The following is a 13,442-nucleotide window of genomic DNA, read 5'->3' as shown; positions in this document are numbered from 1 at the left end:
CTGTCACCTAGTTGCTGATATTACAGGTGTGCATCACCACACCAACCTCTTGGGTTACCATCTTGACTGGAAATTAAAGTGTTTACTTTACTTTCATATTTGGCTCTTACATATGCTATGTCCTATAACTACAGTGTCCTCTACCCATCCCTTATATCTGCTTAGCAAATTCATAGTCATGCTTTAAATCATTACACAAAAAACAGGATGCAAATATTAAAAAAAATTTTATTTTGGCCCCAAACAAAAAATGTGTAAAGTTGAAGCCAAAGGAGGTGTGGCCACTGAAGAGATAAGTGCCATTTAAAAGAAACCAAGTACTTTGTATAAGAAGAAAGACACCTTAGGGCCAGGGATTTAGCTCAGTGGTTTCACCGCCTGCTGCGCAAGCGCAAGGACCCGAGTTCGATCCTCTGACACCCCCCCCAAAAAAAAGTATATAGAGATCTCTCTACATACTATATAAGAAGAAAGACACCTTGAGGGCATTTCCGAAATCACTGAGACCCCACACATTACCTGTTCAGGGGTGCAAAAGTATAAACCTTGCATTTGATACGAGAGCCTCTGGGCCCCCTGATTGAGAAGGGCCTCCTTTGGGATTGGTTCCCTAGGATTCTTTTCATTGTACTCAGCCATCAAGGCACTCAGAGGCTGCTGCAGCCCTGGGGTAGGGGGCCCAGCTACTGCTCAAGCTGGCAACAGACCTCGTGTTGTCCACATGATGCAGTTTTGCTGTGCCAGGGAGGCTTCCATCCACATTTCAGAGCAACAGCTGGAGCCCCGGCAAGGAGCAGTACGTGAGGGTGTGAGAATGAAGCTGAAGGTTCAGTGGAGACCGCAGGCTGTCAGATACCAGGAACAGGGATCATTTACTGAGGAAAACTGCAGCCTGAGGGTGGAGCCAGCTCAAGACGGAGCTGTGAGGGCTGCGACTAGCAAGTTCGCAGAGGTAAGGGCTTCCCACACCCTGTGGGACTCAAATCTCATTGCCATGTGCTCTGGATGCTGGACACGGAGCTATAGGAAGGAATGTTTGTCTGCCTGGCTTTCTGTCTTGCTTTGGTCCTATTCTGTCTCTTTATTCCTGTCTTTTGAAATGGGAATATTTACCCTGTACCATTGTATTTGGGGATTATGTAACTTGGTTTTGATTTTTATAGGGGTTCACAGCTATGAGTTTGCCTTGAGTCCCAGAGGAGACTTTGATTTATACTTTTTAGTAAGGTTGGGGCTGTTGAAATTTTGGGGAGGGATTATTGCATTTTTGTTGTATGCAGGATTGTTGTATTATGTTAGGAGAAGTTATGAACTTGCTGTTGTCCTTATTTGAAGATTAAGTAAAGGTTTAAGGAAATGTGTTTGGGGATCAAGTTAACAAGGAGTGGGATGTGGTGGTTAACTTTGTGTCAACTTGGTTTCTTAAGAAAATGCTCAGGGATTAGTAAAGTACACTTGTTGGTGTGTCTGGGTGGGTCATGGAGGTGTGGCCTTGGGTACTGTATATGATCACCGGCTCCTTCCTCTTTGGTATTGCTCCCCTCCTGTGCTTCCCAGCCACCTTGAACTAAGCAACTTTACTCTGCCATGACCTTCCACCGTGATGTTTCTGCCTTGGGCCGCCAACCATGGACTGAGTCCCCTGAAACCATGAGATAAATTAAACCTTTCCTTCTTTACATAGTGGGTATTGTATATTATGTCCCAGCAATGAGAAACTTGACTAATACACATTAACGTTGTGCACCTTTATTTTAGCAGTTATTATATTATGTGAAATCATGATTATCTTGGCTTAATTGACTATGAGTTTCTTTTATATTTCTATCTATATGTCTCTAGTGCTCAATGCATGGTAGATGTTCAGTAAACTTCTGTTTAATAAATGAATGAATGGTTTATGAATAATCTAAGTGAAAAAAATCAATTTTACTGCCAAGATAAAATTAATTTACTGCATAAGATATGATTACAAAATAATTACAGAGTGAAACCTGCTGTTCAGCTCAAGAATATTTATTGTCAGCCTCACTCCTAAACCTGGTGATACATGAAACCGTGCTAGGTGCACTTCTGGTGATTCTCTTGGAACTCTTTTTAGAACTTGGTCAGCAAATACAGTCAGTCTCATCTCCTTTGTTACATATTTTTTGACAAGTTTGACTGTGTGGATATCTTCATTCTACTTGGCTCTGAATACATTTTTTGGCTTTTACTAATATTAAATATCTCTTTAAAAGATTTTTTTCCCCCAGAATGTGCCTAGAAGGTATTCATAGCCTCTTTTCTCTTCTTTAATTTTAATTTTAATTTAATTTAATTTTTTGAGATAGAGGCTCATTACGCAGTTCAGGCTGCCCTTAAACTCACTGTGTAGCCCTAGCTGGCCTCAAACTCAAGGTGATCCTCCTGCCTCAGTCTCCTGAGTGCTGGGATTATAGGTGTGCGCTACCATGCCTGGGTGAAGATGGGCATTCAGTCTTTCAGTTATGTTTGTAGTTCTGATAAAGCCTGGTACATTACCAGGTTAGAATTTTTGAAAGGAATTTCTAAAAATTTCAAACAGTGGAACATTTTAAGAATCATCCTACAGGTTCCTGAAGCCACACTACTTTAAACACAATAGCATTCATTTGAATGTTATAGTTCTATTGTTTTTGCATTAAAGAAAAAGAAGATACTTTATTATGGTACATCTTGAAAGATAACATGATGTCAGGCATGGTGGTGCACACCTGTGATCCCAGCACTTGGGAGGCTGAAGCAGGAGGATTGCTGCAAATTTGAGGCCAGCCTGGGCTACCAAATGTGATCAAGACGAGCCTGAACTACATAATGAGGCCCTGTCTTGGAGGAATAAAAAGATAAAAAAAGACAACATGAAACAAAAAGAGTATAAGATTCCCTAGAAGTGTAACACTCTGATTTCCAGAGCTACAGTGACCATAAGATATCAAAATTTGAAATTATTTTGGATCTTCTGATTGTTCTTCATAAAATGCGTAATATAACTTATTTAATCTAGAGTGTTTTGTTGGTTCTCCTGCTGTAATAACTTGTCAGCCTTTCATTTAGAATTTTAGATTAATAGCTGATTGATATGAAAAAATATAGGAGTGGTTTAGAAGAGAATCACAAAATAACTAATAACTAGGCACAAAAGCCTATGAAGGTTTTTAAAAATAATATTTTAGGGCTGCAGGTATAGTTTACTGGTTGAGTGCTTGCTTAACATGTGTGAGGCCCTGGGTTTTAATCCCCAGCATTACCAAAGATGATCTAATTTTTAAAAATACAGATTAAAAAGGTTGGTAGGCAAGTGGTAACTAGGTAACCTTATATGGTGATTAGGCATTTTCCTTTTTGGTGAGTGAACCAGAAGAATATCTCAGTGACATAGAGGAGATAGAAGGATTGGGCATAAGGAGGACTGTGTACAGGAAGCTGTTCACACTATCACACTACGCACAATGGAGACCCACTTAAACCTAAAATTAGTTGTATTTTCCCCTTCATTTAAGATTGTTTGTGCCATTATTTTATATTGTGTTCACTTCATTTTTCATTTGATTTTCATCCAGAAATAAAGTTTAACAGGATGATCTGCCGGCCCACCAGATTCCACAAACATAAAGAGACTTTTGTAGACAAGAGAAGGCCTCTCTCTGTCTTCAGGAAGGCAAAGGCATCGTTTATGAAGGCTTTGTACAAATGCAAAATGCCAATGTGTTATTTGTTAAGACAGACTGAATTCTTCATGAAAACCTTGGTCCAAACATAAAATGATTTGGGAAAAATAAAAGCAAAAACTCAGATTACAATGTGTGGATAATTAAAGAACCTGCACTTAATGTTTAACATCACTGTATCTTTGGAACCGATAATTCTTTACTCAGACTAAATTTTACCCTATCTTTTTTTCTCTTCCAGTACTGGGGCTTGAACCCAGAGAACACTGAGCTACATCTTCAGCAAACCCTGCCCCTTTTTTAAAAAAAGTTTTTGAGACTGGGCCTTGCTAAGTTGTCCAGACTGGCCTAGAACTTGGAATTCTCCTGCCTCGGTCTCTCAAGTCCCTGGGATTGAGGGCGTGGACCTCCATGCCTCATTTATCCTATCTTCCAATGTCACTTTATCAGGTGGAGCAAGTAACAATTAATCATTTCTCTATCTCTAACTCACCAGGAGACTTGGACAAGTCGCATAACCTCCCAGAGGCACAGTTCTCTCTAAAGTGAGGCTGTACATAACATGGGTTTTGAGTTCGAAAATACTTTCAGTGATGGTAAAATTATCTAAATTGCATGTGTCGCTGTGTAGGTGCATGTGTACACCTGCTTCACCAATATACATAGCATATAGTACACTAAATATCCTTAGTATGTATACACCTCATCTGTAGATGTACATGCTGTGATAAAAAAATCCCATGCATGTTAAATTAAAAAAATTTTTATAATAAAAGACACATTGCCATTAATTTCCCTCATAATACTCTCCTTTGCTTCAATCCACTTATCACATCGTTCTTGCCACTTTTTGAAGTGGCAGTCCTCTTCTGTGATTATTTCTAGTTGTGCTGTCATGGCTGCCCCTGAGTTTTCTCAGTTGATTGAAAATGTTTACTGTTCATGGTCATTTTGACTTTGGGGAAGAGCCAGAAGTCACATAGTGCCATATCTGGGGAATAAAGTGGAAGAGAACATACGTAATGTTTCTGTGAGCCCTCCCTTCTGTTGGGTGGCGCTCGGCAGCAGCATTCACCAAATTTTTTATCACATCTTATAAAAATTCATGACAAAGAACTTCCAGAACTGCTTCCGAAAGTGGCAAGAAGAAGGGATAAGTGTGTTTGAAGTGAGGGGGAGGATTTGAGGGGGATTAATAGTAATGTCACATGTCTTTTACTATAGTAAATTTAAAAAGTTTGAACACTTACCATATATATTGGTCATCCCTTGTATGTATTCCATCTGTATGTGGCCAGTGGTCAGGAAGTTGGTTGTGCATCTGCGAGGAGTTGCTCCAAATGTCCTCTCAGGGACACCGTACTCCCTCCCTCAGTCCAAGCTGGTTGGCTGATGGCACACAGCTGGGTCCCTTTCCAGGCATTATTCTCTGCTGATGGAGCTGCCTTGCCCAAGGTTATGCTCCTTCCTGATGCAGCCCTCAGCTAATTTCTAGTCAGTTTAGGAATAGTGTGCAAAGGCCCAGCTGCCTTTCGCCAGAAGAGGAGCAACTGATTCTCAGCTGGCCAGCTGAGTTCCGGCACCCTGCAGGGTCCGCCATGGCTGTGGTACAACTGCATTGCAGTTTAGGTTTCCCTCTACCCAGACCAACGTCCCTCAGGCCTGAGAAGAGTTGTTCCCAGCTCAGCCAGCTCAGCCGTTGTGCACACCATTCCTTGTCTCAGGGCGCAATTCCAGGAAGCCAGCCTGCAGCCGAGAACGTGTCTAGAAATGACTTTCCTGTCCTTTGACTTGGCTGCCTTTTGAACAGTGACACATCTGATGTGGTCATGAAAAAAAAACCAAAGTGAGCTGATGAATATGGAGTTGAATATATATTGTTAGCCTTAGTAAGGACTGTTCTTAGAGATAGGCTTGTTTGCATGTTCCCAGCTGTAAATCTGTATATGGTGCAACCACAAATCTGTGGACAATTTATTTTTTGAGTAAATACTTCTTTTTCCTTCAGGTTTTAATGTTGTAATCTTAAGATAAAAAGTGATTGAATTTTGTCTATGAAGTTGAATGCTTCAGAGTCAGATGGTTAGAGTGTTCAAATTAATAAAAATGTACTTAATATGAAATTTACAAAGAGAATGGCAGTTTGCAACCTTGAAAATCAGGTCCAACTGAAGGTTCTGTTAACAAAAGAGTATAGGCCAGGGATGTAGCTCAGTGGTACCATGCCTGCCTGGGAAGCTCAAGGTCCTGTGTTCGAGCCTGGTATCAGGGAGAAGCAAAAACAAGAGTATAAGATTGATTCAAACTTGGTGAATACAAGAAGTTTATTACCAAAAAACCCAGCCCACTATTTTTCAATGGGCCATAAAATTACTAAATTTAAATTCTTTTCCAACCGTTGAGAAATGATGTTCAGGGTTTCAAGGTTGTATAAAAAGCATCAGGTCTAACATTACTGGCAGTTAGTCTAATTGCTATACCAGTTTGGTAATATCCATTCACCTATTATTAAACTCTGTGCTCTCTCTCACGTGCTCTCTCTCTCTCTCTCTCTCTCTCTCTCTCTCTCTCTCTTTCTGGGACAGCATTTTGCTATGTACTTCAGGCTGGTCTTGAGCTCCCTGTGTAGCCCAGGCTGGCCTCAAACTCTCAGCCATCCTCCTGCCTCAGCCTCCCGAGTGCTGGGATTACAGGCGTGCATCACCATACCTGGGTTAAATTCTTCTATTTTCTAAAATGCTCTTTATTTTCCTTGCAATGAACGCGTATTTATTTTCCTTGCAATGAATGGTTATTTACTTAGGGACCTTTCTATTATCATTGACACTCTGGTCACACAGTGGTTCTAGTTTGATCCCTTAATTTGCTGTTCAGTGATCCTGTTTTCTATGCATATGCGTTTCTTGTTCAATTTCAAGGCTCTTTTCAAATTCATTTTCTCAGAAGAATTACCTTGTACCTGTCCACTGTGCACCTCTGACCGGGGGAGCTGTGTCAGTACAACAGAAGGAATCCAGCTGGCGAAGGAACTAGGGGCGACCTATCTTGAACTACACAGCCTGGATGACTTCTATATAGGAAAATATTTTGGAGGCGTGGTGAGTGGAGATTTCTGTTGCATATAAAGTCATTGGCGAGGCTGGCTCTTTATCGCTTTAGTTTTCTAGAACATCAGTTAGAACTTTAGTTTTAAAAGCATGATTAGTCTCAACCTAGAGCAGTGGTGGCGAACCTACGGCATGTGTGCCTTGGTGGGCTGTTTGTTCTCATTGAAAGCTCTATAAAAGGTTCGCCATCGCTGACCTAGGGAAATAAGATGAGAGTAAGTAGCAAAGACTTTAACAGGGTAAAATTGTACATCTTCTCTCCAAATAGAAATATTTTCTATTGTCTTGTATTTTAGAATATTTTGATATTTTGGAATGTCTGGGTGGCACTTCACTGGTCCACATTGTGCATGTTTTCTTACACAAACTTATGACGTCACAGGGCAGTAATATTCATACAGCTCAGTGAACTTGGCAACCTGAATCTGTGGGCCCTAACATTTCTCTTTCATTTCCATCTACTATTTGAAAGTAATGCTTTTTCTTCTGTCCATGCTTTGACAAGATTTCACATCCCAATCTTGTGGTTCAAACATACTCAGAGGAACCACTCATAGGAAGAGCTTCGTGTTGGATGAGGGAGTGAGGGTTGGCTTGCTCAGTTACAGAGCTGTGCAGTACCCCCTTCAGACCTGGGCAGTAGGGGCGCCTCTCTGGGAGCCTCAGGGAGCCCCATCTGGCCTTTATCCCCTCGAATCCCTTCCCATAGGGCACACATTGGTGGAGCCAAGGAGATGTGCCCACCCTGAGCTGATATGGCTTCCTTTGAGACTTGCACCAGCCATGATGGTAGCCACTACATGTAGCTATTTACTCTTAAATTCATTGACATAAAATTTAAAATAATAAAATTCAGTCCCTCAGTCATTCTCGTCACATTTCTGGTGCTCTGTAGCCATGTGTAGGTGGTAATTGTTTTACTGGGTAGTGCAGCTGTTGTGCAACATTTCCATCATCACACAAAGCTCTGTTGGACAGTGCAGTGACTCTGTTCCCAAACCCCAGAGCCCAGAATTCTCTGGCCCAGAGGCTGGAGAGTGCAGAGCTACTTGGAGGACACAGAGATCCCAGGGGAACGGGGCGGGGCAGGGCCAAGAGGAGAGGTAGTAAGGGCTTCCTTTCTTGTGCTGCAGGACCCTCCCGGGGGTCTGAGAATTTAATCTGATTGTCCAGGCCTTTATGTTGATATATCTGCTAAAATAAGAGTATAGAATATCTTTTACACACCAGTTTTCTTTCTTAATTTACAACATTTAAATATCTAGTTATGTGGGTGGACATCCATTTGTGTTTTTACCACGGGCCTTGCAGGGGTCACAGGCCTGGAGCATGTGGACAAGATTATTGATTTGTAAGGGACAGGTTTCAAAGACATTTGTTCAAGAGAAGAAAGTGAGTTTACTAGCTTTTAGGAACATCCATAGACATAAAGCCAGGTCCGTTTCTGCCTTGAATTTCACTAGCATTAACTGCATTGGTTGCCCACTGAGAAAATTATTGATAGCTACACAGTTGTAGTGTATGGCTTTTTGATTATTCAAGAAAATGATTCCTTCTTGAGTAGGTAGGTTTATTGTGTTTAGAGAAGGTACAACCTGTTCCCTTAGATACATTTTTAAGATTAGAAAAAATTATTTACGAGTGTTTCTTAATGTGTGGTGCTGACGTTAAAAATAATTGGAGAGCTGGGTGTGGTGGTGCGTACCTTTAGCCCCAATGCTCTGTGAAGCTGAAGCAGGAGGATCACCTGTTCAAGCCCAGTCTGTGCAACTTAGCAAGACCTTGTCTCAAAATTAAAAAATTAAAAAAGGGCTGGAATTTACCTCAGTGCAAAGGCCCTGGATTCAGTCCCCCACACTACATAAAAAAAAAAAAATCAATTGGCAAAGATGATTTGAGGTACAAGCAATCATATCAGAGATATAAGTTTGTTAGAACTCTAATTCAGATTTGATTCATGTTTTAGTTGGAATACTTTATGATTCAAGCCTTAAATCAGAAGACAAGTGAAAAAATGAAGAAAAGGAAAATGTGCACCTCATTTCATGGAATTAGACCACCGCAGCTTGAACAACCAGGTGTGTAGATTTTTGGTAGGTGTTTATTATAATTCACTCCTCACAGGTCTTAGAACAGCATTGTCAGATTTAAGCATCCCCAGAGCCCATTCACTCAACATTCTTACTCAGTGAGGCCCCCCCCGCCCCCCGCCACCGCCTCCAAGTTAGGCATTGGAACTCAGGAGGTTGAGGCATGAGGCAAGCCTGAGCAACTTAGTGAGACCCTGTCTTAAAATACAAATTTAAAAAGTGCTGGTGGGTGTAGAGCACTTGCCTTGCATGTGGGAGGCCCTGGGTTCAAGCCCCAGTATCACAAAAAGAAAAGAAAAAGCAATCACTTGATAGTACAGTGTGATGACGATAATTTACAACAACATATTATGTGGTTTTGGGGGGTTTTTTGGTACTGAGGATCAAACTTGGGATCTTGTGCTTGCGAAGCAGGCGGCGGAACCACTGAGCTAAATCCCCAGCCCATATTATGTGTTCTATGAAGAACTGGAAGAGTAGTTTGAAGGCACCAAAAATGAAATTAGGAGATGAAAAATGCTAGCTCCTGGTTTATTACACATTGGATACATGTATTGGATAGTCACACTGTACCCCATAAATACATAGGATTCTTACATGTCAATTAAAAGGAAATATTTAAAAAGTAGGGATGTGATAAGTATTTGTTGAATGCATGAATATAAATAAAAAACCAGGAAAATATAAATTAGAGTGGGAGGTCATTTCCAGATTTAAAAAAAACATCAACTATATAGGGTTTGAACTTTATAGTTTGCAAAATGCAAGGGGAGCCAAGGACTATTTTAGCGAACACTGGGGTGGAAATAAGTTCTGGGTTGGGAGATGGGAGAGAAGTTCCCGAATAAGTAATGTAGCTAGCTAGTTCTTGCTGATCGGGGGAGAAAGCACACCAGCTCCTCAGGGAAAGTAAAGTGGCCTGTGTCCTTTGGCACCTGGGGAAGCTGCCCTGGGTCCCTGCCGGGCTCTCGGTGCAGTGTGGCCGGGTCCCCAGGTGTCCCTGCAGCAAGTGCTGTCTCCATGTTCACAGGGCCGGTTCCTTTTTCTTCCTCCCCTCCCTATTCCTTCTCCTCCTCCTTGAGTAATGTCTCTCCTTCTCCTCCTTCCCTTCCTTCTCCTCCCTCCTTTTCTTCCTTCTCTTTCTCCTTTCTTCTTCTTCTTGTACTGGAGATATACTCAGCCCTTTACGATTATTTATTTGGACACAAGTTCTTACTACGTTATCCAGATGGGACTCAGACTTGTGATCTTCCTCCCTTAACCTCTCTTCCGTGCTGGAGGTACAGGTGTATGGCAGCGTGCCCGGCTTGGCAGTACTACAAACCAAACCTAGGGCCTTCACACTGAGCTACACCCCCAGCCCTTTTTTATTTTTATTTCGAGACAGTCTTGCTAAGTCCCTGAATTGCCCAGGCTAAGCTTCAACTTGGGATCCTCCTGCCTGGGCCTCCCAGAGTGCTGGCATTACATGTATGTGCCACCACGCCTGGCTCACAGGGCTCCTTTAGTGAGGAGAGCCATGGGCATAGCTCTAAGCATGACCCAGGGCCCAGGGTGATGCGGTCTGGGTAGAGCTCTGTGGCTGACTGGTTGTAATGACACCTCCTGGGCTCCGGGCCGTGTGGCTCTCAGATGTTTCTTTTCATTCGAGGCTCTTTGAAGGTCCCGAGGGCAGCAGAGGAGAGGATGGATGGGGTGCAGCGCAAGGAGCCCAGAGCCCTTGATTGTCTGTTTATAGCCCGGGCTTTGCTTTAGAATAAAGGATTTTCAGCTTTGCTAGAGAACTTGGAATTGCAGTGATTTAGGCAATTGCTTCAGTGGCCCTTCACTTCCCTCCGCTCAGCCTCAGGGAAAAGTGAGGTGGCACAAGTTATGTTGGGGTCTGTGGTGCGGGCCCGGAGAGTGCAGACCACACTGATGGGAGGAGTCTCGTAGTGTTGCTGATCACACCAGGGATGGGAGGTTACGTCCTCTTCAGGAAACGAGGGAGCTTAGGCAGCACCTTGCTCAGGTGTGCTGAGGAGGAAAAGCTACTATGGGAAGCAGTGTTTTTCTAGGAAGAAGACTGCGATCCAAATAAAAGGGGCACAGAGCTTTCAAACCGTTGGAGTCCAAGACTTGAGGGCTGCCGAGGAGAAGCTGCAGGATTTGAGCAGCTCGGGCCTTTGACCTTCTCTTCCAATCCGGCAGGGAAGGGACTTCCAGCGTGAATCTGGGTTCTCTGCTTACTCAGTCCTTTGTGTGCACGTTTTATCTGGTAGAAGTAAACAGAGATGACTACAAAATATTAAAGTTCAGCATTTGGGGCAGAATTTTATTTTGCAGCACACAGATAATGAGAAATGTTATCTTATTTTATTGCTCTTTATATCATTAGTAGTTTTTTCATTTGCGCTATAAAATATAAGTATTTGTGTGTGTATCTGTGTTGTACAATCCCTGAAAAATTAGTTTGCATCTGTGGGCTAAGAACCAACCAAAATTGTTGTCTGTAGGTGAAAAATGGTCACCTACTTGCCCTTTCTTATGGTTCAACCTCGTATTATGTAAAAATATTCTACTGTATTTAAAGTAGATCTGAAATTATTGGGTCTACAGACCTCAAAAGAAATTTATTACTTTTATTTTCTTTTTTATTTAAATTTTAATTTATATTAGTACATGTTTGCTGTACATAATGTCTACATTCCTAGCGGGGAGTTCGTACATGTAACATAACACACCTTAATTCTTTTTTTATCTACTTCTCCTCCCCTCCCTTCCCTCTTCATCTACCTCATGATCCCTGTCTTGTTTGCAAAATATCCATCTCCCTGTTTCCTATTATCATTTATTTTGCTCTTTATTTCTGCTTTGGGTTTCTCATATAAGAGAAATCATGTGATATTTAAGCTTGCGCATCTGGTTTACTTCACTTAACATTATCGTCTCAAGATGCATTCATTTTCCTACAAATGACTCAAATTCGCCCTTTTTATGGCTAAATAGTATTCCATTGTGTATAAATACCACATTTTTTTTATCCATTCATCTGTTGATGGACATACAGGCCACTGCCAAGATTTAGCTATTATGAGTTGTGTTGCTATAAACACGGATGTGCATGGATCACTGTAATATGTCTTTAACTCTTTCGGGAAATTTTCTTTTTTGATACAGAAAAGATGCCTGTGTTAAAGGCTGAAGCTTCGCATTATAACTCTGACCTGAATAACTTGCTGTTCTGCTGCCAGTGCGTGGACGTGGTGTTCTACCACCCAGACTTGCAGGGAGTGGCAGAGGCCCACAAGATCGTGCTCTGCGCCGTAAGCCATGTCTTCATGCTGCTTTTCAATGTGAAGAGTCCCGCCGACATTCAGGACCCCACCATCATCCGGACCAGCCAGGACCTCTTCGCTGTAAACCGGGATCCGACTGCATCGCCAGGCACTGGCCGGGCCTGCCCCGGCAACCCGCCGCTGCACGTGGTTGTCAAGGACGTGGCCTTCTGCTCTTGCCTGTCGGCCATCCTGCGCTTCATTTATTCAGGTACCTTGTTCCGTGGTGTTCACACACTCAGCGAAAATGGGGTGTGCTGTGGCCCAAGTTTTCTGCCTTCCTTCCAAATGTAGTTGCCTTTTTCTGAAAAAAAGCAATATTTTAAATTGTGGCAAAATACATGTAAATGTTACTATGCCGACCATTTTCCATTGTACAGCCCAGTTGTGTTAAATATATTCTTGTTGTACAGTGGCATCTCCGTGACTTTTTATCTTGCGAAAATGAAACTCTGTCTCCGTGAAACAGTAGCTCCCACAAGCCCCTGGCAGCCACTGTTCTGCCTTGTGTCTCTGTGATTTGACTGCTCTTCTGAGGGCACTGAGGACTGAACCCAGAGCCTTCACACTGAGCTTAGCCCCAGGCCTTTTAAAATTTTTTATTTTGAGACAGGGTCTTGCTAAGCTATTAAGTTGCCAGGCTGGGCTTGAACTTTCGATTTCCTCAGCCTCCTTTAGTGCTGGGATTGTAGGTGTGTACCATCGAAATCCACTGTGATTTTGACTACTCTTAAGTGTCTTGTGTAAGTACAGACACACAGTATTTGTGCTTTTTGGACCTATTTCGCATAGCATAGTTACTGTATATGTCACATTTCCTTCCATTTTAAGGCTAATATTCCACTGTATGTGTAGACTACTGTATTATCCATCCATCCATTGTGGACATCTGGATTGCTTCCAGTGTTTAAACTATTATGAATAATTCTGCTATGGTACTAGCATGGTTAAAGATGTATTCCTTTTGGGACCTTGCTTGCAGTTCTTCCTCATATATATCCAGAAGAAGAATTTATAGGTCATATGGTAATTGTATTTTTAATTTTTTAAGGAACTTCCAATACTCTTTTTTTTATACTGGCTTCACCATTTTACATTCCTACCACGTTCTGTGCACGGGGTTCCAGTTTCTCCATATCCTCATCCACAGCTGTGATTTTCTAGTTTTTGATAGTCACCACCTTAATAGGTTTTAGGTAGTATCTCATTGTAGTTTTGATTTGCACTTTCGTAATGATT

At 42.0% G+C, this 13,442-nt stretch overlaps 1 protein-coding gene across 5 annotated transcripts in view; it reads left to right on the top strand.

Moving 5' to 3' along the window:
* The window catches only part of Rhobtb3 (Rho related BTB domain containing 3), a 70,470-nt gene that overhangs the window by 13,130 nt on the left and 43,898 nt on the right, over nucleotides 1-13,442 (top strand). For 4 of the 5 annotated variants that reach the window (XM_021255789.2, XM_087180948.1, XM_004841702.4 and 1 more), the window contains exons 4-6: nucleotides 6,633-6,787; nucleotides 8,763-8,874; nucleotides 12,046-12,414. In XM_021255789.2, the coding sequence (XP_021111448.2) occupies nucleotides 6,633-6,787; nucleotides 8,763-8,874; nucleotides 12,046-12,414 (636 nt within the window). The remainder of the gene's footprint in view (nucleotides 1-6,632; nucleotides 6,788-8,762; nucleotides 8,875-12,045; nucleotides 12,415-13,442) is intronic. The other variant, XM_021255787.2, reaches the window with a different exon arrangement.

The sequence above is a fragment of the Heterocephalus glaber genome, unplaced genomic scaffold, assembly GCF_053883595.1.
Source record: "Heterocephalus glaber isolate CG9 unplaced genomic scaffold, H.glaber_assembly_v1.0 deba00001465, whole genome shotgun sequence".
Classification (NCBI taxonomy): Eukaryota; Metazoa; Chordata; class Mammalia; order Rodentia; family Bathyergidae; genus Heterocephalus; species Heterocephalus glaber.
This window is presented reverse-complemented; position numbering and strand designations above follow the sequence as displayed.